The following is a 22,338-nucleotide window of genomic DNA, read 5'->3' on the forward strand; positions in this document are numbered from 1 at the left end:
GATCTCAAGCCATCCAATTAGATTACGTTATAAACCCAAAACGGGGCTGGATAAACCGGGTTTGAAAAGTGGAGACCTTTCCCCAACCCTTAAAGACTATATAGAAGGCCTAGAAGCTCAGTATAGCTTATACACGAGTCAATCACAGTGGGCACTGAAGTACAATAGAAATAAAAATATAGGAAGTTAAGAAAGACATGTGGACGAATGCAAAGGGACAGGCAAAGAGAAATTAATAAACAGAAGAGCGGCGCTCCGTAAAAGCCACCGTTTTCTTCTTCAAAATACTTACCCCCGTCCTCCCAACCCTGGCGCTGGCCGCCCTGTCCATTCCCACAATTGACGGCAGATACCAAGCCAATTCTCCAGCAAAAACAACATAATCCGCTCTTCCTCGATCTCTTGTTCCACCGGCCGCTGAGCGCTACGGTTGCGACGCCTGCCGATCAACAGCGGCCCAAATACCCGTGCCAATCCGTCGGGCTGGAGGGAGCTTGCCACAGGCCGGACTGGATTCCCGGGAGTCTGGGGTTGAGTAGGCCCCTCACGCACCCTTCCTGTGGCTTGAAGTAGCCCCGTAAGAAAACCACAAACTGCGCAGATCATCGCACATTCCATCTCACTGGTCAGGGCCATAATCGCTAATGTGATCAACCGCACGCGACCTGGATTTGCGGTGGCTGCCAAGAAAATGCGATGTACAACCCGGTAAAGATGGACAGAGCCCAATATTCCATTGGGTAATCCCGCCAGTAGTTCTACAAATACCCAACCCACGCTAAGTACAGCCATCGAGCTCGACTCGGTGTCAATATGTGGGATGGCGATCACTCGCATCGTCATCGCAATCCGGTGTGCATCTCGTTCTGCAAGTAAAACCTGACTGGCAAAATGATTATAGAGACGGGTGGCGGCTTTCATGTCGCCTGGCTCAACAAAAAGACTGGCTGAATGGGGAGCTGCAGGAACCCGAGTCAGTTGACTTAAACTGTGACGCAGACGCAGGTGAAGAGAGAGGGCCACAAACCGGATCTTCGAAGATACATAATCATCGCTACAATACATGCTGGTAGCTGCAAAGGCGCGGGCGCCAGGTCTGGAGGCAGAATAAGGTAGCTGTGTCCTCCAAGTCGGGAGATAGTATCGAGGGACCTGCCCCGCAGAGAACTCATCGGGCTTGATCGGCGACCAAGATTTGCAAAGGTCTTCGTTCGTCGCAGTCTGGATGCTGGAGGAGGCGATGATTCTCCTAAAGTAAAATTCGATTGCGTCGGACGTACACGCCCGAATCGACGGCGACGACCAATTTCACCATCTTCCTCAGCGTTCTGGCTTTCATCAGCTAAGGAGAGAAATAAGTGTCAGTCGCACGAGTCAGTAAACGAAAAGCAACAAAAGAAGGGAACAGAACAGAACAGAATAGAACAGAGCCAATTGAGATATCTGGACGTACGTTTATCGACGGAAGACTCATCTTCCCTGAGTGTTATTGCTAGTCTCATTGAAGTAGCGAGAACCTCAAATGCCATCGCTGCCCTTGATGGGTCCACACGACTAAGTCTACTGCCCCGACTCGAATGGCTGCTGACAGAGCTGACACGAGTACCATTGGGAGGAGGGGTACTGTGACTGCTATGGGACTTGGAAGATCTTTGATGTGCGGAGGACCTTTGACATTCGCTGTCAACTTGAGTATGAGTGGACGTATGACCCGAAGTCTCAGATTGTCTCTGACTGCGATCACCACTATAATGGGAAGATACAGCGGGTTGGTGGTTCTGGGGCTCGATATCCTTTCCATCAGAGAAGGGGTCTGACGGCTCAACGGTATGCGCCGTGGGACTGGTAGTTCTGAAATTCAACAAGCTGGACCAAAATGCCTCGTCCTGTAGCTCATCGATCGGCATAGCGATGGGCTGAGACGGATGCCGGAAGACAGTGGTCGTGGTCTGGTTTGAATCTTGAGATTGGACAGTTTGGGCGCTCACATTGCGATTCTGTTCCTGAGTTTCAAGTCCATGCTCGCTTACATGTGTGGATGAATCTCGTGGAGGTATGTCTTTCTTGACGGGATCCGTTGTCGTAGCGTCTCGGGCTGCATCTTGTGGGATACTTTGGGTAAGTAGCTCTGATGCAGAGCTCCGATCTTGGGATCGAGTCATCCGAAATCGGGCCATGAATCCTTCCAGACGCTTTGTTCCGGGCTGGGACTTTCTTTGGGATCCATTCTGAGATCGAGAATGATCGCTACCTTCGTTGCTTTTGTGAGAACATCGAACAGCGTTTGAGACCTGCCTCTCTAGTGGAGAGCCATTGTCGAGAGTATTTATTTCCTCGTCTGATTCATGGAAGCTTCTTGTATCCGTCGCATTATCATCATTATCTGTAGTCTTTGCAGGCTGAACCTCTTCGCTTGTTTCGTCAGGTTGGGAGTCGTGGGCCAAGTGAAGCACGGCAGACTGTGAACGATGCCGTCCAGGCCAAATGTGTCGAGAAGCAGGTGGTGCGGATTTCGCTCGTTGCTTAGATTTGAAAAGAGATAGAAAGGATGGCATAGTTGTGGTTCACCTGAAAAATCTAACATCTATCAGGGCACCGAAGTAAAGGAGAAGGAAAGAAACAAAAAATGCGTGTCAGAATTGGAAGATGCAAGTTCATGAAACTGGTGAGTTAGCAATGCAAGTGGACGGTGAGGTGTGTTGGAACCAGGCACAACAGGAGGCAAGAGTGAGGAGGGAACAGTAATAGGAAATCGCCGCCCACCATTTTTTGCTCGTAGTGATTTAGCTAGAGACTGATATGTATTTAAATCACTATCTCTATTTTTAAACTACGCATTTGGTAAATGGCTACTGGTATAATTCATATCGTTGTGTGAGAGCAGCATATTGACTTCATTATCACAAGGTCCCAGTAAATTACCGACAGCTAGCATTATCGTGAAAGTTTTCATGTTCAAAACAACTACCTGGACATGGTATCGCGTAGGTAGTGTCCACGGGTGTAAATAGCTGTTTAGGTGCGTACGTATCCCCAACCCAAGAAAGAATAACGCCGGTATCATGCAAATAAATAGAGATAGAAGAGAGCACATGTATAAGAGCAGTAGAAAAAGTCCGGCAGCCCGTCTCGATCATACCTCATCATTTTCACCCTCCAGGAGGATATATTGAAGAATATCGCTCAGCGTAAGTACACCCTTGAGCTTGAAATGTTCATCAACCACAACTAAACGATGAACTCGAGATTTGCGAATGGTATCGAAGATTGTGTCGAGGCCATCGTTGAGTGAGCAAGTGTAAATACCCGGGAATTCCTAGAGATAATAGTCAGTCGTCTTGATCTGTGCAATGTCTAACTAGCATTAGGCCTTACCGGTGATCGCTTCTTCAGCACCTCTCCCACTGTCAGACCTAACTCGTCATAGACACCACCCTTGATCAAAGCAATTACGTCCACCGATTCAAAAACATTGTACACAACACCTGCATCAGAAATGTTAGCATTAAGACAATGAATCCCATGGCAGAATGGCATACCATCAGAGTTCAAGATCGGCATGCTAGAGATACTGCGCTCGACCAGGATATGAATGACATCGATGACAGGGGTATCCATCGACGCTGTCGCAATATTGTTATATGTACCGACCAATAACTCTCCCAACGGGCGGCGCAGCATCTGGGTATCCGGAACGTTGATAGCAACGAACTTCAAGATGCGGTATTGAGTAAGCACACTGAGTACATGGGAGCGATCTGTTTGACTATCGTTGGTGACGAGGGGGATTCGACGCGCGCGGGATTCGAGCATACGACGGCATGCTTCGTAGAGGGGGCGCTCGGGGTCAATGGAGACGGTTTCCGGTGGCGCAACGCCCAATGCCTTTTCGACTTCTGTATGAATTGAGTATATATCAGCATCCGCAACTCTAGGTGTAGTTATATCTTGTGAAGGGGGGAAAAGGAACGGAAAGTGAAGGATGCGACGTACCGCGCAGACTATCTAGTCGGAATTGGTCGATCTGGTCAAGGGCCGCAGGGTTCTGAAAGTAATACTGGATGACATTGATGTAGTCGGAAGTGGTCAGAAGACCTGCAAACTTTGAAGCTTTTGAGTCCCACAGCGGGGCTGACACAATGCCTGTACTTCCCGATTGACTCACAGTTAGTGAACAGAATCCAATTGTATGATATTGAATTTATGATCGCGGGGTTCAAAAAGGGATTGGTGGGGGCTGAACATGCCATTTTGAATGAGAATATTCAAGCTTTCCTTGACAGACAGAGAAGTATCGAAGATGATGAGGCGGAAGCTCAAGGGAAGGACATCGTAGCTGGTGCGGACCTTCAGGAAATTGCGAATGGCACGCTGTTTGACGCAGCGTTAGTCAAGATTTGGATACGCGCGGGTCACCCGCCACGAGGTCTTTGCAATTCCGACATCCCCGTCTCCCATCTTTTGGCCCCCCTTCGTGTTCCCCTCAGACCTTTAAAAGAAAAGGCCAAGTTCCAGAGGCCCGGTGTGGGTTTGATCGGCTGATGGGGGGGCAATAGACGGGGGGGGAGAGAAAAGACAAGGGGAATGGGCGGGAAGTCAATTAATTCCATTACGAAACTCACCAGGCCTTGACGCTCTTCCCGATAAACTGGTCTCTCTTCGGCCATTGGAGGGCGTAGGTACGAGGATGGCTGCACGAAAGGCGCGTGACCGAGGGAGATGAAAGGCCCGGCGAGGTGAGGCCTTGTGTCTTCCGCCTTCGTCATGGCCCAAAGTGGGGTGTGGGTGGATAAGAAGGGAAGAGTGGAAGACAGTTAGAAGAGGAAAAACATCTATGTGGGATTATCTACGGGGTTTCGACACATTTGAAACCTAGAAAACAAAAGAAAAAGGAATAACATTAAGGGTAGAAAAATATATCGAGAACAGAAAGAAAAAAATATCTAGGAAAAACAAGAAAATGAACATCAGCAACAGCCTCAACACTAAGAAAAGTTCCCCCACTCTCTAGATGTCAAAGCACGGAGATCTAGATACCTGAGGGATCAGGCAGAAAATCTACATCTGTTAGTTAACTAACTAATAAGTTAACTTAGTTAACTAACTTAGCTAACTTAACTAGGTAGTAGGGGTTACATCTCCTACAGCATAAGGGGAAACAGTATATCAATTCTCAATATCAAATAATTAATCTCAATCAATAATGCTTATAACACCCGATCTTTCCCTCTCCTCTCATCTTATTCGCTCTTCTCTACTTCGTCCCGACATAAAGTCGTTGGCCGCCGCACATACATCAGAATCTCATCGCTCCCCAGGCACTCGCCAGCTCCAAAGTCATGACAATCATACCCTTCCATCATCTTCCGCACTCTAGGAGAGCACGGATCCGTCCTAGAAATGAAGTCAGCCATGATACCAAGCATATCGAGTGAGAAAACCGAAAAAAGAAGAGATATGAAATGCAAGTGAAGATAGAAATAGGGCAAAATCTTACAGGCTAGGCTGACCTTTCTGGTCATAATCCTTATCCGTGACTCGATACCAAATCACCACCGCCGGTCGCGAGACATCCGCAATAATCTCTTTACTGGGCACATTCGATGCAATCGACACGACAATGGATTGGTCATCCATCTCCAACCACGCCAAAGGATCATCGATCACCTCGACTTCATGCTGAGCTAGAATAGCCTTATCAGAATCCTCATATACTGGGTCCTGAACAAAACACGGAAAGTGCGTGCTGTTATTCTTCTCTTTAAGCCAGTCTCGAAGAGTGATGATCATCCAATGCTGCTTTTGCTGAGAAACACGTGAACTGTGGGCATACGTGAGACATCCTAGGGATACCGCGACAATCTTGGTTATGTCCAAGCTGGCAGTTGTAGAGTCCAGGATTTGCTTCATTTTCTTGAATGGGTCCTTTTCGTTCCAGCTCTGTAGGTGTTCATTGAACTCCGAAGCGGCTTTCTCTCTCGAAATACGTTCAGCAACATTGACAATCTGACCGTCGTCTCTTCGTACGTCGCAGAGAAACCAAATAGAGATGGGGCAGAAAATAGGAACATGTCTCTTGTACCCCACGCGGAAGATTTGATGCCGCATGCCCGCACGGCATTCATATTGGATGGTGGCTTCCTTACTAGGTATGAAAGCGTTAGTAGGTTCAAATGTTTGCTGTTGGGCTCAATTTCAAGTTCTTTCAGGATATAGAGAAGAAAGCCCACATACACGACCAACGACTCTTGCAGTTGAGGCTTATCGTCTGATGTATTGTCTGGAGGTGGAAATCCTCTTGATACTACGCCAGTCCTCATCGTGTACTCAACCATCGAACCGTCTAGGGCTTTGACAAGGATTTTGTCCCCTTCGACAAGCGGGCGCTGCATTTGCTCCAAAACCGAACGAATGGAAGCCTTGCTGAAGAAAGGAACACCGGAAGTGTAGAGCTCGTCAAGACGAGCCAGTGCCTCCTCTTCGGTTTCTGGATAGTCTTGAGGGATACCGTCAGACCGATGGGCACGGCAGGTATAATATGATAGCCCCATTGTTTGCCGACTGAAAATTCTTTCTTCTCTCTTCTCTCTTATCTGTTTCTTGCAAAGAGGACCGACCCCGATATTGGTTTGGCGTCTGGGAAGAACGTGAAATTTCTATGAAGAAGGAACATTGGAGGATTTTATAGGGTGTTGGGTATTGTACACGGGGCTTTATACCCTGACGGGCGCTTAATCCATAACAATATCAAACAAAGCGGGCGCGTCAAAAGTCCGGAAACTGTTGCTTTAAAGGTCAATGCGCAACCCAAACTACTGTGCCAACACTGTGAAACTGTTCAAAATCCGCCTTGGGCGGGTACGCATGGAAGAGTTGGATTCAGCCCAATATTTCGGTAGCTGTGGAGTCCACTGATTATTAGATTTAAGAACTCGATGAAAGTGACCCCAACGCCAATGCATGCGCTAAATGCATGGTATCATCGCGTCCAGTAAAAAGATAAACAAGGAGAGGATGGACGTGTCGAAAAAGCAAAACAAACACAAGATGATCCACAGTAATCTGCCTCGCGGGATCCCAGCCGAGAGAGAGGGGAAAATTAGAAATAGTGGGTAAATAATGAATAGAAAGTCGTGAAAAGTAGCAACTGAGCCTGCTATGCTATACTGAGTAATCACATATGGCCATGCACTTTCAATCGGTAGATGCAGGTGTCGTTTGAGCCCCAATTCGATTTGATTCGGAATGCCACCTTGTCCACTCGGATTGTCGGGATGTCTACCACGGTGTTGACATCAAATCGTTGGATATAGTTCTTCTTGTGGATGTCATAGGTCATCTTTCCAATGCGATAGAAATTCGGGCCGAGAAGTGGATCATCGGAGAAAGAAGTGTCGGGGTCGTAAAAGTTCGTCGCGCGCAATGTACTCATGAGGACATCATGGAGAGATTTCTCGCCGGGAATTGTGTATCCTCCAAGTCCTTCTTTTCGTGATGAGACGGGCTCAATCGGTCGCTCGGGCCTCGAGTCTCCAAAGCCTGTTAGTCGAGAAATCCAGGATCTTGAAAATTCGTCGGTTGGCAAAGGGATAACACGATACCGAGCCCACAGCTCAATTTCTTTTGGCGCGCGTTCTGGGTTGAGGGTAGCGTCGGCGGGTACATGCTCCACTACGACCTCTTGCGGGACGATATCGCGCCCCAGAAGAATTGATATTTGAGATGATCCTTTCTTTTGAGAAGTACACCAACAGTCTCCCGATTCTTGCCAGGACTTGAGAGCTGTCGAGGGAGGCATCGGTTTGGGGATCATGTATCCTAGCCCAATCATTTTGAGCGCACCCCGGTACACTATCGGCCATGTAAGGCCTACTGCTGGTGAGGTTTGGCGAGGGTCCACAATAGCACCCAGCGCTGGGGACAAGAAATTGATCTTTTGGAGCGGCTTTTCGTAGCCAAAGGGCTGATCCGTGATGTACGTAGGAACGGAATCGCGAGCATGCTTTGATCGTACAGAAACCAAGTCACGAGATAAAGACGACATCTCTTCATTCATTTTTGAAACCTGGTTTTTGAGATGACGAACGGTAGCAGGCTCACTTGTGTTAGGGGAGTATTGAACGGGAGGCGGAAAGTGTGGGATGTGTATTTTCTCAAAGAGCCCCATCTGGAAAGCAAGAGCGACGACTATAGATAGCGACAACACAATCCCTGCTCGGACCCAGTTAGCCCGATTAGATTTCGAGATAGAATTGGCTCGAGAACGACTTTCAGGCCTCAATGTGGGCCGCTCTTGTACCAGATGCTCCTTAGTAGATGGTGTTTGTATGCAGTCTGGCTCTGGACTTTGTTCGGAACGGAACATTGTCGGGATAATTGTCTTTACTGAAGCGGTCCAGCTCTCAACTGCAGGGTCAGGTATAGGCTGGCCCACCAATCCAGCTTCAATTTCAGACTCGAATTTGTCGAAATGCTCAGAGAGCTCCCTTTCATCCGCCTCATCTTCATAATAGTCATTCCCCTCGGCTTTTTCTTCCTCGTCCTCGTTCTCTTCTTCGATGGTATCGGGGACAATGTTAGCTAGACCAGAAGGGCGCCGAGGGGGCGCTGTGATATTGCTGCCTTGCGTGCTTGGTCGTGTCCTTTTAAGATCATCCTCGTTAATATCGCGTTCCAGGTTCCAGGATATCACTGAGGCGTTGTCAACGGAGCTTTGACGACTGAAGCGGTCCGGGGTAGTGAGGTCATGGGTATCGTGACCACCCCGTTTGAGGGGTGATGGGTAAAGTGTTAAATCTGGAGAATTCGACATGACTGATAAATGACGTTGAAGAGGGGGCTCAGCGGCAGGACTTGAATCGGTAGAAACAGTCCGCGGGACAGGAGGTGAGGGTGTAGGGTCGGACTTCTGACTTGGAGACTCCTTTCTGGGCGATGCTGTTACTTCGCGTAAAGCCTGATGTAATTGGGTTTCATCCGGGGTAGGCTCTCTCTTTATGCGTCGACGGGCATTCTCATTACGAGCTCTCCTCTTCGGGGCGTCTTTTTGATAATCCTTTACCGTCTTTGGATTCAAGGCGGCCAATTCACTGTTTTTAATAGCTTCGTTAACTGACCGCTCAATCTCTCTCAGATCTGTGGTACCTGGTCGTGCATGGATTGTTTGGCGTCTACGCGCGGCTGGCCCCGCTTGCGATCCATAGGCAAATGATGATTTAATGGGTATACTGGGCAGGACTGGATTGTTTGCGATCCAAGCTCTCCGGGATTCTTCTTCACCCATAACGTACCCTCTATTGCCCTTTTTTGAGTCCATCTGCACGTTGTATGTTAGCTTACTGTCACAACAAAGACCGCTATGTTTCTCTCCATATAACTCGTGCGTTTGCACTCGACAAGCCAATCAATAACAACGTCAAGGGCCGTAGCAACCGAGTTGTAGTTAAAGAGATCGACAGGGAATCGAGCCCTTCCAAGAAATTCAAGTCTTGAGGAAATGATACATAGGTAAAGTGCCCATATTTCCGATCAAAGCACCGCAAACGCAAATATTAACCAAAGATAAACACTGACTTTATTCTTCGCTGGCTTGAAACTAGCGGCGCCGGAGCACCAGCACCGGTCTTCTGTCAAGGCGAGATCAAATAAGAGAAGTTTACAACGGCCTGATATTATTGTCAGTTTGAAGTCCATTTAAACATTGAATCAATTGGATAAAGCTGGTGGGGAGGTGCTAAGCTGCTGAAGAACCCGGGTTGTGCCACCAAGGGAGCGCCAAACCCGCGACGTCCGAACATTATGCGCACCGGGTCTTATCCACACTTACTTGAGACCAACAAGCGAATTCTGAGTTATAGCTTCGATAAATTCAATGTGTCGTGTAGAACGAGTCCAATAGATCGCGACCCCGGACTTTGAAGCGGACAAAACGCGCAGACGCGCGAGGGAACGTGACTTGCGGCGGGTTTCAATTGTGGATCCCGCAGTGCCGAGGAATGAGATCAGCAGTAGTTATTGATGGGCCACGCTAAGAACGTAGTGGTTTCTGGCTTTCTGGACTGGCAAAATTCGGGGTAGCAGAGCAGAAATATTTTACACTAGAAAGAAATTGTATTGAGTGGGAATGTATGAATTAAAAGAAAAAAAATCTGCTGGTGGACAGTAGGAAACTGGGCTTCGACTTGATAAACTCGATGCGGTCCTCGAGTCTTTGTTCGTCTACGTTTGTCTCTCAAGCCCTTTGTCACATTTGACTTTTTCGCTGTGACAATCATTCCAGACTTCTATTTTTATGGCTGAAAGTAACTCGAAGAGAGCGCTAGATTCAAGCCTCTCTCGATCTATGAAAGAAGGCTCCAATAGTCTATTGAGTAAACGGAGATTCCAAGAAAATATATTGGATTGGTTGAAATGATGTGCCCCAACCACAGCGCTTAAATACAGAGCAGCAGTCGATAGTGTGCTTGACTCCAGGTACGCCGGTCTGCTCCATCCAGCTCTCTAGACAAGGGGGGTAGGAATACTATACAGCGGGCGCAGAGGACAGGGAAGAAGCGGGGGTCCCCAAGCAAGAATGCAAGAAAAGGGAGGACCGATACGAGAAGGAGAACGAGATCAAAGGGGTCTGGTTGTTTAACATGTCCATGCAGCCATGGTGCCGTCTTTGCGACCTTCAACCAGGTATCCATCCTTAAGTCGGACGCGCTCGACAGTCGAAGGGTATGGCCCTTCATCATCGACGCCGACACCAGGACCGCAGTCCCAATGGTGTGCATCAGCCTTGTCATAGACCTTGACCACATTCTCGCCGGCAGCAGCCACGATTCGTTTCGAATCGAACATCATACTAGTTATAGGTTTTTCATAGGCATACGCGTCGTATATCGAGCCCATTCGAAGATCCCAGATCTAAGAAAACATTAGTAAAGTGCTTGTATATGGATTAAAAGAATCATAACTTACCCGAATGCTGCGGTCCAAACTACCCGTTACCAGGTGTACGTCGTCAAATTGTAGACATGTAACTGGCCCAGTGTGTCCCACGAGGCTACGATGGACCTGACCACTACGCAGATCCCAAAGACGAACCATGCCGTCAGCCGTTCCACATGCGAGTGCGGCATCGAAGCACTGAATAGCTCCAACGAAGTCTGCAGACGCATCTGGAAGTCGGCCGGATGGTCGCCAAGTTCCATCTCCAGAGGTGCTTGCCGATGATTGTGTAGCGGCCCAAAGGATATCCAAAGTTTGAACACATCTTCCTTTAACAAGATCCCATTGCCGCAGAGTCTTGTCTGCAGATCCAGAGATAAGTGTGTTATTTTTAAAGTGGAGCGCAGTCACCTCATCAACATGGGCGTCCAGTGTAAAGACATGGCAATCCTCCAAATTCGATGATGGAGGAACCGGTGAAGAATGCTTTTCGAATAATTCTTCTTCCTCGCGCTCATGTTTGTTCAGACGTCCATTGTCACGGGTACTAGGCCTAGCGCGACTCAAATCCCAAATTCGGACAGATGCATCCATAGATCCGGTAGCGACGATATTGTCTTCTACCTGTAAAGATCGTACAGAAGCATGGTGCCCTTCTAAGAAACCAGAACAACGACCCACGTTCATATCCCAAACTCGCACAGTATCATCCAATGCAGCAGTGACCATTGTACCAAATGGAAAGTCGAAATCAATCGCGGTGACCATATCGGTGTGTGCTGAGATTTCCTTAATTAAGGATCCCGGAGCGAAATGTTCGTGAAGGATTGGCATTGAGCGTTTTCTTAGAGTCCGGCTTCGAAGGCTCTTTGGCGTCGGTGTTGTATCGGGCAGTTTCTCGTATATCGATTCTGACATGAATGAAGCGTCCATGGCTGGGTCATTCGAGGACGCAACAGAATCTCCCTGTTCTTGCGCCGACTTTGGTGTTTCGTCAGTGGCAGAGGATTCAGGCGTCTCTTCTGGCAAATCTTCTAGTTTATTATCTAACTCCGTCACTATATCCAGTTTGTTAGATTAAAAAAGTGTCTTATCGGAACCAACCTGGGAGGTAAACCTACACTCGACTTCCAATGTCGCTTCATCCATTTCCAAGCCGGCCAATCGATCAAGAACGATCTGGCGCATTTTGTGTAGGTTGGCAATCTTGTTATCTATCTCGTGGATCTCGGCGCTGCACATATTCTTTCGAATGCCCATCAAGTCCAGTCGGCGGCTCAATGTTTTTCGTTGCTCCTTCAACCCAGCCGGACCCGCGGTCAGGGCGCCGCCCCTCTCGCTATCTTTCAACGCCTTGGTGTTTTTGGAGCTACGTCTCCGGTGCTTTTTATGTGCATGGTCATCTTCAGGGAGGGTAGCCTGAAAACCTTGGAATAGGGAGTAGGAGCTACTGTCTTCGGGGATGTTGGCGAGCAGATCATCGGGGAGGGAAGAAAGAGCCCGCGACTGGATTTCCGAGGTCGACAGCTTCGAGCGCACGAGATCGGTAGGGGTTGTCTGGGTAAGGGAGAAGACCTTGCGCTGCGCTGTTGGCCGGCGCAGTTCGCGATGGATATCCGTCATAGCAATTTGATAATGGGCGCCTGGGTTTTGCTCGGTCGGCGCGATCAGGTGTCCTGCAGTTGAGGTCACCTTTCGCCCGAACGCTTCGATGTGACGGGTCTATGGTTTAAATCGTTATTAGCCTGCCCGCGGCAATGCTGTAAGAGGGGTATGGCTGCGGTGCTAGGTCTTTGGCACTCAAAAAAAAAAGGTACTGACCGTCAATCCAGTGCCGAGCAAGCCATCGCCTTCGACAATATCTGACAGACCGGACGGCGACTCGTCACGGCGTTGATTCTCCATTTTAGGAGGCTGCTTTTGGTAGGGGATCAACCAACATGCGCGGGTTGAGAGAGTTTCGGGGAGAGCAGCAAGATAATCGTCATGTGTCCACGCGATGATTTACCGCGTTCCCCGGATACAGTAAAGGCTCCGTACCGTACTTACCGTGAAGAACTGCGCTGTGGCCAACTGGTCAACTAATGGATCCAAAGTGCTAAGGTCAAGAACTTGCAATCGATAGATCAATTTCTCACAGCTAGGCCAGCCAATTTAGCGCTAGTGAGAAGCATGCAAGGTGTTTTGTGGAGACCAGATGTGTCTATCTATACTTCTTGGGTACTTCAGCGTCTGCCCTTACTGTATAGGTGCGCTCGGTACAGTCTGAGTACCGAATACCCGAACAGCTCTCCAAGCCTGCACATGTGTGAATGACTATTAGAATACTTTATGCAGTTGGATTTAGATCCCAAGTGCGATTCGAGGAATCGTGTAGATCTATGCAAATGAAATTTTATCTCAAATTCAATAGGGGCTTCGAAGTGGAATATGCTATATAAAGAGCTGCTTAGGCTACAAAGCCTCTTAGACTCAATACCTCTCCGACTTCGCTGACCCGCTATCCCTATCAGCCTCTCTCTTTCCTTCTCCCAACTCACCAATTCACGCAGCCATGGATAGAGCTATTGATCTGTCCGATGCTTCCAAGGCATTGGACCTTGCCAACATTCGCTTCGAGCTCATGTAAGTTTCCAAGTCTTACATTATTTCCGACCGCCATCTTTCCCCGCTCCCCGCGATAGTTTTCAGCTTGACCGCAGAAGATTCGGTGCACCAATATCACCCCCACCAAACACGGAAGTCTACTAAAGACATCTCCCAAACAAAATCAACAATGCGTATTATGAATATATACTGATGTTCCAGATACACAGCCGCCTAGAAGACACAATTACCTTCCACCTTATCGAGCGAGTTCAATTCCCCCTCAACAAAACCATCTACGAGTCCGGCGGCGTGAAGATTCCCGACAGCGATCTCAGTCTATCGGACTACCTACTCCGCGAACAAGAGCGCCTCCAATCCCGCGTGCGCCGCTATGAATCCCCGGATGAGTACCCTTTCTTCCCAGACGTGTTGGAGCAGCCTGTCCTCGCGCCCTTGAAATACCCTCATATCTTGCATACGAACGATGTCAACGTCAACGATGACATTAAGAAGCGTTATATAAACGAGGTCTTGCCGGCTGTGTGTCCACGGTTCGGGCGCGAGGACCGTGGTGAAGCGCAAGAGAACTATGGATCTGCGGCGACTTGTGATGTTGCGTGTCTGCAGGCGCTGTCGCGACGTATTCATTTTGGGAAATTCGTTGCCGAGTCCAAGTTCCAGAAGGATCCTGAAACTTTTGTGCGCTTGATTAAGGCCGAGGACCGCCTGGGTATTGATGAGGCTATCACCGATGCTAAGGTTGAGCAGAAAGTTCTTGAGCGATTGGGTCTCAAGGCTAAGACTTATGGAACTGATCCTGCTTTCCCTGAGGAGAAGGGACAGAAGATCAATATCGATGCTGTCGTTGCTATGTATAAGGTGGGTTTTACTTGTCCATACTGGACTTCCGTTAGATTATCATTTTTGGATTTTTCAATTGCTTTGCAATTGGCTTCTATGGTTAAAAGATTGACGTATCGCTAATGTGATTTAGGAATGTGTTATCCCGCTCACCAAGGTTGTCGAGGTGGAGTATCTTATGCAGCGCCTCAAGGGCACTCAATGGGAGTAAACAGTGGCCTATGTTTCAGTCACGAAGTTATGAACTTATGATTCCGGTTATGAGATCTATAAAATCATGTCGTGGATAGAAGGCGCTTGGAGAGAATTGGAAGCAACCAAGCAAAAACAAATAAACAAGAAAATGTATAGAATATACTCTCATCAATGGGACATGAAATGAAATGATATGAAGACAAATTATTCTTCACATACATCCCTTACTGTAGGTACTCGCCTACGGCCTTAACTGTAGCTTCGAATTGCGCCGATTCGAGCAGAATCATGCTACCATTGGTGATAATACCAAGTTCCTGGAAAGCGCGTTTAGAGTCTGAGTGGCCGTCATCCTGCTTGTGGGTAAACTCATATGTTCCGGAGCACATAGCATGGCGCTGCAACACTTCATCCTCGGGGTGGAAAAGGAAGCGCTGGGCTCCATCGCCGCCCTTCTTGGACTTCTTCTGTGGTCGGGACTCCTCAAGATCTAATTTTGACTCAATCTCCTCGTATCCCTTGGAGATAATCAGGTAGTGCGAGAAGTTGTATGGCTCCTTGTCCTGGATGGCCCAGGCGATCTCCTCCAGCAACATATTGTACATGGGCGGAATGACCTGCGCCGGCATGTTGATTACTCGCTCAGTGAGAACCAAGCCAATAGGTGGGACTGGGGTCTGGGAAACGAGCTCGCTGAGAGGGGAAAGGGAGGGGTTGGAAGCGGCCTTGGTTTTGATGTACTTGATCAGGTCTTGGACGACGGGTTTGTCCTGTAATAATAGCAGTCAGCAATAGCCTCAAGTGTATATTTTGTAACAAAATCGCACTGACCTTGTGTTCCTGCAGATTCAAAACAGACAAGAAAGCATAAGGATCCGACTCATTGCCGTCAGTCTTCACGGTAGATCCGAGCAGCGGCTGCGACAAGATCAAGTCGGATAGGGCGGACAAATCAAAGATCTGGGCGTCATTGTCGAAGAGCTGACGGATTAGGTTTTTAAGACCGTGAAAGTCGACGGCGGGTTGAGGATCGAACCATTCGAAGTCGACATTGATCATGTCAACGTCCTGGAGGAGGTTAAGAGCTGTATGCGGTCTGGGGCGGCGCGGGGTGTAGGCTCACATCATCGGACTCGTCGTCGGCGTTTTTGGTGCCGCCCATAGGGACATCACCGAGATCTTGCTTGCGTTTTCCCATTGTTCTTTTTATTTCTGTGTGCTGTTATGAGAAGATTGAAGATTGAAGGTGTGTTGGGCGTTTTCTCCACCCCTCCGCCGCTTTCGAACTTTTTTTCGCTGTTATCGGTTATCGCTGCTGGCAGATATAGATAACAATATCCAGAGAGACTACATACTTAGGCAATATGGAACTAAGCATAACTACTTAACCTAGTTAACTAGTGCGCTGCTATTCATGTATTCATTGTACTACGGATCATATGGAAATATTAACTTTAGCAGAAAGTTGATCTCTCCGGCGCAATTCCAAGTTGGTCTTTAACAAGTCTTCTCTCCATTGCCCTTTCGAATGACTTGTCGCTAGTATTTAGCTCTTAGAGATGTAAGTTGACATTCAAAGGCATCATAAAGAAATAACGCCTTGGATGTTCATGCTATTTCTAGGATCTATATCGCTGGTAAATCCATCACTTCAAACGTCATATTCCACAGCCTCAACGGTAGGCACCTTGTTCAGCTTTACATCAAAGAACTGCGCCACAAGCTGCACACAGTCCCAGATGATCTGAACTTCCTCCTTGGGCAGACCCAATCGTCTCGTCCCCCGGATATGCCAATGAGTCTCATTGGGCAAGTTTTGACTCATAATCCCAGGCAAAACAACAAGCTGTGTGTCCACATCATCCAAGATCTGACGATCCGACAGGTACAGCCCATATGTAATTTCCTCGGATAACCACCTAAAGTCCTGATGCGCAGCAAACAGGTTCAAAGTACCACCGGTATTGCGAGAATACAGCTTCTGCATCCATTCCGAGCCACGGTCATGGTTTGCCTGGTCACATTGCCAGTTCTCACGCGTAAAGGTGTAATCCTTGTCCTCGTCGCGTTCAATTTTGCCAATGGAAAGAATGGCCTCAATGGGCTTACATACCCCAACAATGGGGACTGATTTGATAAGAGCCTCGCGGAGACGTCGCACTAATGCTTGTCGGGATGGTGAGGTTGAGTACTCCGGTTGCGAGATGAGATGCAGATAGAGCTGGTCGGCGCGCTCGGGATCTGGACTCGCTGCTAATGTAGAGGTGGCGAGGATATACCACTTATCACTGCCAAGGCTGGTAGCTTTGAAGCGGGATTCAAGCTCTGTGAATAACTGGGTGAAGCGGGGTTCGATCTCCGGTGTTGGAGCAGGGGCGGATGAACTCATTTTGGTGGTTGAGTAGAACTTTTGACAATAGAGGTGATTGAATACTCGAGCAATGCCTTGTGATAATGTCCGATCCCGATTGAGGGCTTTGAATAACAAAGACAGATGCGATCGCATCGTCAATTCGCGATGTCTGCCTTTAATTCATCAGCTCTGCATGAGAAGCTCCGATTGCCGGAGTGGGTCGCCAATGTGATCCCCTTCATTACCAAAGCTACGTCACATTCTACTTTGGCTTTCACTCTTATCCATATTTTAACTTTAAAATTGATTAATTTCTGTATAAATCAAGGACGGAAAGAGTTGAACTAAACAGTCTTATTCAAAGGATTCAAAGTTTCTCTTCTGCAACTAGACTATGAAGGGCGTTCGATCTCGTCTGCGAAGTGCTCTCGGCGTATATGACGCATTAGCTTCTCATAGCTAACTCCAAAATCCTCACATCGGGTGCCATTCTTCATCTCGTGCCCACAGATATAGCACCTGTAGCCATTTTCATCATACCTCGGGCGCCCTGAATGAGGGGCAGGAACGAAGCGATGAAATTGTTCCCAAACCATATAATTGCAAAGACGAATACGGTCTCTGGTTTTAAATCCTATTCTAGTTAACTCCTCTCTGGCTGGACCTTCCCAACCACACTCTTCGCAATTCAGGCGATGAATATTATGGCCAAAACCATGCTTCATTAGTATCACTTCCCCAAAACAATTGTTTCGAAAGTCATCGTCGTGAAAGCAGCTGTTGCGGTTGCGATAAGGGCATGTGGAAGAGTGGTGCGTGTCTTCGGCAGGTGGCTCAGAAGTTGCCGGGGGAAGACGGGGGATTGGATCAGCCTGAGCAAGTCGCTGGTATTGCTGGGAAAGGGCGCTAATAGTTCCATCGCGAGCTGATTTTGTACCTCTCGTGATTAAGGAATGATTCGGGTGAATAAGATCAGTGATGTTGATATTTTGGCCTCGCAGTAGCGAAATCACAGTGGTTTGAAGAACGATCAGATGCTCCATCAATGCCTCACGTCCGATACCTGATTTTCTCTATTTTAGTTCTGAGTTTAGATATGATGCAGCTTCGCTGATTATTCCTTCACTTACTATCTCCCCTCTTGAAATCCTCTCCGAGCCGCTGAAGATTGGTGTCATACTTGGACTGCACGACCGAGCTGCTCTCATGTAACAGCGTTTTCAACTCGACGTTCTCGGACTTGGCTGACCGCTCCTTTCTTTTCTGGCGCCATGATCTAAATTCAGCACTGATTGCAGTGATGGCCGATACTATCGCCGGGATAAGAGCGGCGATCTCGAGGCCAGACATCCTTGTGAATGGATAGAATAATCGTGGTCAAACTAGAGAGTGCTAGAATGACCGATGGGAATAATAATGGAGATGACAGTGAGGAGAGCGATAAAAGGCATTTCTAAAGCGAGCATTAGGCTGTTGTAGCATCACAGCGCACAGCCACTTTCACCAGGGTACCGAGTACTCGACATTATGGTGTTGCGTGCGGGGGCGGATACATGTATACCTACCCAATTGCAGCCTGAGGACACCACAGCCTTCAAGTCAGAAGCCTTCTCATAGCAACCTTTCTGTGCTGTGAGGGATACTGCGCGGGAAACAAAACAAAAAGAGACCATTTGTTCATGCGAGGATGTAACTGCGTTATGTGTTGGGCAGTAAGTGTGTAGATCATCCCCTCTCCGCTGTCAGACTAGTACACGAAGTGAGTCATGGTAGAAAGAAGGATGGCACTGGTTTGTGATGTGTGTTGGACTAGCTGCATGATTGAGCCCGGTACTACGACCAGGTGACCAGTGAGCACCACCGTGACATGCGTAGCTGAAAACCCGAGCAATAGCGGCAAGGTGATAAGTACACATATGAAAAGGGATATCAAGGACCGGCAGAACGAATACACTGGCACCTGGACAGAACCTAGGAGAAACCAGACGCAATCGTGATGATTCTCTAGGGCGTCTTGGCTATATATCATTGGAAAAGACTGCCCAGGTGTATTTATTTGAGAATTCGAGCAACCATACAGTTTGGAAACAGGAAATTGAAGATTGGGGCACTTGGAAAGACTGGACATGGATTTTTCGGACTTTTGTATTTGGAACTCAGCTTTCACGGCACGTAAAGGGTAGCTCAGACATTAGGGCCTTGCAGCTACTAGTGACTCGGAAAGAGCCCCTAGGGAGGTTAGCCTATTAGGTCCTGGAGACCCCAGTATGCCAGTTGACCCTTGGGTAGCTTCATTCAGATCCCTTGACCAGACATTTCACCGGTCGCAGTCGCGATAGAGCCAGGTTTTCGAATTAGCATAGTAATCCAGTTTCCGGTGCTGTCATCAAAAATCAAAATCAAACTTTAAAAAGACGTTTAGAATACTCTGGAAGTGTGTAGTGTGCACACCTGCCGCCCTTGGCCATAGCTTCAACGTACACATCTGTAGCTCAATTTTTAGCTCTCCCACTACCAGGATGGGCTGAATTAGAAGACATGAAAAGTTATCCTGGAATATGATCTCATAGCTGTGCGGATCAAAACCAGCAACGATAAAGAAGCTTAAAGAAGATCTTCGACACCTATTATAGCAAGTAAGGGTGCAGAGCTGTATAGAAAGTGGAGACATACTGGATACTCAGCAGCATCAACGATGTCACAACATCCAACCTGCCTTGTTTGCGACAATAATCTGATGAGCCTGGATGAAAAAAAAGGGTCCAACAAGTGCAAAACCAAACGATCAAGCTCTGATTGCCATTCCGGCCACTCTGGGCCATGACCCACACGTATGATCTCAGTGACTCCAGCATGACATCACACATTGTATAGCAAGTATAACCAAGTATAAGAATCGAGGTTTTCAGTGAACCAATTCTTTTTTTCTTCACGATTCAAAGCATCAATTTCTCTCTCATATATTATCCCTGAACAAAGACACACAAACTCTCCATCACCTTCATTTCCTCCAATCTACAATATGTCCGCTTCTCAGTCTAGTGTCGGTAGCCGCGCCATCTATGAGGCCGGTGACCAGCGCAACCCCCCTCAGTCTGAGATCAGAGAAGCCGAGCGCTACAAGGAGGGTCAGCACGGCTCACACAAGAACCTTGACTCCAAGGATCAGCGCTCTATTGGCAACAAGCTCGCCGCTCAGTCCAACAAGAACGATCCTTCCCACCACCACAACAATGAGTTCAACCCCGAGGCCGAGATGAGCAAGCAAGATCCTACCAAGCCTGTAAGTTATTAAATTCATATCCCTCTATTATGGGTAATATCAATGACTAACGTGCTTCTTTTACAGGCTATCATGCATGGTAACAAGCCCTCAAAGGGCGCTCAGATTGATGCCGATTTGCAGGCTGAGGATGAGCAGCGCCTGCGTGAGAAGGGTATCAAGAAATGAAATGTTTGATATGATGTTATGATACCCCCGATTTGAATGTTTGGGAAGTTATCCGGGGTTGGGGATAGAAATATTCTGTACGATATGACGAAATCTTAATTTTGTTCTGAAAGCATTGAAAGCATAGAATAAAATTACCAATAAAATTATCTACCAATCCAAAACATGGTTCCAAGTGTCTAGTAAGGAGTAGTTAAGTCACCATGAGTGGTCGGTTTTAGTTTCATTCGTCATATGATATATAGTATTATGCATTATGTGCAAGACCCAAACGCTCAAGGCCGGATATCTAGTGTATGGTACATGATAACGCTCAACAGTAAAGAAATGTAGTCTGAATATGGGTTGCGATCCCCGGTTTGGGATAAAGCAGGTGTGGCCAAAATATAATGTTGCGAGATAATCAAGGTCAATCAACCATTCAGCTGAACTTGGGATCATCGTCATGCGGCTCCGCGAAGATATGGCTCCAGTATTCCTCGACCTTCTTACAAAGGCCTCCCTTGTTTTTCCAGGACTTGAACATACCCTCATAATGGCATGTGACCCATTTGATCTCTTCCCAATAGCTCTTTTCGACATCGTACCCGAAGCGTTGGATTGTATTAGAGGGATCAGTCCATGCGCGCGAATCTGAGCCATCTTCTTTGATGGTGGGAGTTGTTTCCCAGCCTAGCCCAAATACGTTATCACCCGGGTTAAATTTCGGGTAATTCGCATGGATGAAGAAGATATGTGGAGGCGGTGCCACCTCAGGATCTTTGACTCGCCACTTATCTTGTGTAGTAAGAGCATAGTCTTCTCGAGGATCCGACTGAGCCATGGCCGACCCAGCCAACTTTTCTCCAAGCTGGTGACCGATAGCCTGCACCCTATCGCTAACGGTATAGAAAGGTGCACCGACAGCCATAGCCGCCTGGAGGAATGTTTCCTTATCTCCCTCGCCCGGACCCCCCTGACTCAATAATCTGAAGTAGTGAGATGGGCCGTAATAGTTGTAGTATGCAGCAAGAAGGAGGGCATTCAAATGGGTCTTCTTGGACACCAAAAACACTCCAGTTTCCGATGATTGGCGTGCTGACATGGGCGGCGCTTCTTGACGGGAAATTTTGTAGTATAAAGGCGATGCTGAGGACCCCCAGAAATCGGGCCAGGTCACTAAGCCAGATGATTTGTATGGCTCGGCGTCGAGGAGATCTTCTGGCTTTCCGAGAGGGAAGCAATCTGCATCCATCCAAACGATTTCCTCGAAAGAAGAGAATAGAACGGCGAAAATTTTGAGTTGATAGTGCTCAATGGGGTCCTTCCCTACCACGTCACCCATCACTAAACACCGGGCATCCAGTGTAGGGAGCACGTCCGTGCAAATGCTCTTCTCATATTCACCTGAATCTTTCATGTACACTTCCACTGGCAATGTGGACCCTGTACGACGAAGCATGCGCAGAGAGGAAACAAAAACGGGCAAATAGGTCGAACCCGCCGTAGTAACTAAGCCTCGTTTCCCTGGAGTATGAACAGGTTTTAAGTTCTTTCCAGCTGCCTTAATATTTTCGAGGAAGCTAGCATGGGTATCCTCCATAACCTTCACACCCTCCTCCGATAATATTGTAATATCCGGGCGCAGAGTATCGTTCGTGGGGTCGAAATGAATTGCGCCCGCATCGCCATCTTTTTGTGGAGATGGGGTATTGGGGTTATGACGTTTGAGAATCGGACTGAAAGCTTTCCAGAAATCTTTTTGACGTTCCACCACAGGAACTTCGAATGCTGTACTCGGAACGACGGAGACGGTGGAGGAGGCGGTCGCTGGTGTCCAGTAGAGGTAGACCGTGCTAACGAGGATGAGCGCCATCATGGCGAGGAGGAGGGACCTCGCCCGACCGGGCCTGAACATCCCCATTCTGGAGGGCATTCGAATATGACCGGAAAGAATGATATGTTCTGACTCGCGAAG

The 22,338-nt window shown here is 47.9% G+C and overlaps 11 protein-coding genes across 11 annotated transcripts; 2 read left to right on the top strand and 9 right to left on the bottom strand.

Annotated features, from left to right (window-relative positions):
* Positions 1-288: 288 nt before the first annotated feature.
* Positions 289-2,555, bottom strand: N7478_004932 (uncharacterized protein; the record flags this gene model as incomplete). The annotated part of the gene is made up of 3 exons (XM_056921146.1): positions 289-1,152; positions 1,281-1,342; positions 1,454-2,555. 3 exons carry the CDS (start codon positions 2,553-2,555, stop codon positions 289-291), a joined length of 2,028 nt encoding a protein of 675 aa, XP_056779183.1.
* A 578-nt stretch (positions 2,556-3,133) lies between these two features.
* Positions 3,134-4,766, bottom strand: snf4 (AMP-activated serine/threonine-protein kinase regulatory subunit SNF4; the record flags this gene model as incomplete). Its single annotated transcript, XM_056921147.1, has 5 exons — positions 3,134-3,316; positions 3,376-3,896; positions 3,994-4,148; positions 4,286-4,371; positions 4,623-4,766. 5 exons carry the CDS (start codon positions 4,764-4,766, stop codon positions 3,134-3,136), a joined length of 1,089 nt encoding a protein of 362 aa, XP_056779184.1.
* A 474-nt stretch (positions 4,767-5,240) lies between these two features.
* N7478_004934 (uncharacterized protein) lies at positions 5,241-6,551 on the bottom strand (the record flags this gene model as incomplete). The annotated part of the gene is made up of 3 exons (XM_056921148.1): positions 5,241-5,394; positions 5,498-6,145; positions 6,235-6,551. The coding sequence occupies 3 exons, from the start codon at positions 6,549-6,551 to the stop codon at positions 5,241-5,243; spliced, it is 1,119 nt and encodes a 372-aa protein (XP_056779185.1).
* Positions 6,552-7,174: 623 nt separating this feature from the next.
* N7478_004935 (uncharacterized protein) lies at positions 7,175-9,283 on the bottom strand (the record flags this gene model as incomplete). Its single annotated transcript, XM_056921149.1, has 1 exon — positions 7,175-9,283. One exon carries the CDS (start codon positions 9,281-9,283, stop codon positions 7,175-7,177), a length of 2,109 nt encoding a protein of 702 aa, XP_056779186.1.
* Positions 9,284-10,632: 1,349 nt separating this feature from the next.
* On the bottom strand, positions 10,633-12,837 carry mdv1 (uncharacterized protein; the record flags this gene model as incomplete). Its single annotated transcript, XM_056921150.1, has 4 exons — positions 10,633-10,908; positions 10,963-11,990; positions 12,054-12,654; positions 12,754-12,837. 4 exons carry the CDS (start codon positions 12,835-12,837, stop codon positions 10,633-10,635), a joined length of 1,989 nt encoding a protein of 662 aa, XP_056779187.1.
* Positions 12,838-13,486: 649 nt separating this feature from the next.
* Positions 13,487-14,593, top strand: N7478_004937 (chorismate mutase ARO7; the record flags this gene model as incomplete). The annotated part of the gene is made up of 3 exons (XM_056921151.1): positions 13,487-13,557; positions 13,749-14,400; positions 14,516-14,593. 3 exons carry the CDS (start codon positions 13,487-13,489, stop codon positions 14,591-14,593), a joined length of 801 nt encoding a protein of 266 aa, XP_056779188.1.
* A 208-nt stretch (positions 14,594-14,801) lies between these two features.
* N7478_004938 (protein-transporting protein BCP1) lies at positions 14,802-15,775 on the bottom strand (the record flags this gene model as incomplete). Its single annotated transcript, XM_056921152.1, has 3 exons — positions 14,802-15,347; positions 15,409-15,645; positions 15,701-15,775. The coding sequence occupies 3 exons, from the start codon at positions 15,773-15,775 to the stop codon at positions 14,802-14,804; spliced, it is 858 nt and encodes a 285-aa protein (XP_056779189.1).
* Positions 15,776-16,228: 453 nt separating this feature from the next.
* Positions 16,229-16,966, bottom strand: N7478_004939 (uncharacterized protein; the record flags this gene model as incomplete). The annotated part of the gene is made up of 1 exon (XM_056921153.1): positions 16,229-16,966. The coding sequence occupies one exon, from the start codon at positions 16,964-16,966 to the stop codon at positions 16,229-16,231; it is 738 nt and encodes a 245-aa protein (XP_056779190.1).
* Positions 16,967-17,322: 356 nt separating this feature from the next.
* N7478_004940 (uncharacterized protein) lies at positions 17,323-18,280 on the bottom strand (the record flags this gene model as incomplete). The annotated part of the gene is made up of 2 exons (XM_056921154.1): positions 17,323-17,993; positions 18,061-18,280. The coding sequence occupies 2 exons, from the start codon at positions 18,278-18,280 to the stop codon at positions 17,323-17,325; spliced, it is 891 nt and encodes a 296-aa protein (XP_056779191.1).
* A 1,672-nt stretch (positions 18,281-19,952) lies between these two features.
* Positions 19,953-20,381, top strand: N7478_004941 (uncharacterized protein; the record flags this gene model as incomplete). The annotated part of the gene is made up of 2 exons (XM_056921155.1): positions 19,953-20,213; positions 20,280-20,381. 2 exons carry the CDS (start codon positions 19,953-19,955, stop codon positions 20,379-20,381), a joined length of 363 nt encoding a protein of 120 aa, XP_056779192.1.
* Positions 20,382-20,802: 421 nt separating this feature from the next.
* Positions 20,803-22,296, bottom strand: N7478_004942 (alpha-mannosyltransferase; the record flags this gene model as incomplete). Its single annotated transcript, XM_056921156.1, has 1 exon — positions 20,803-22,296. One exon carries the CDS (start codon positions 22,294-22,296, stop codon positions 20,803-20,805), a length of 1,494 nt encoding a protein of 497 aa, XP_056779193.1.
* Between the last annotated feature and the right edge of the window lie 42 nt (positions 22,297-22,338).

Source organism: Penicillium angulare, assembly GCF_028827245.1.
Source record: "Penicillium angulare strain IBT 27051 chromosome Unknown utg000004l_segment0_segment0, whole genome shotgun sequence".
NCBI classification, from domain to species: domain Eukaryota; kingdom Fungi; phylum Ascomycota; class Eurotiomycetes; order Eurotiales; family Aspergillaceae; genus Penicillium; species Penicillium angulare.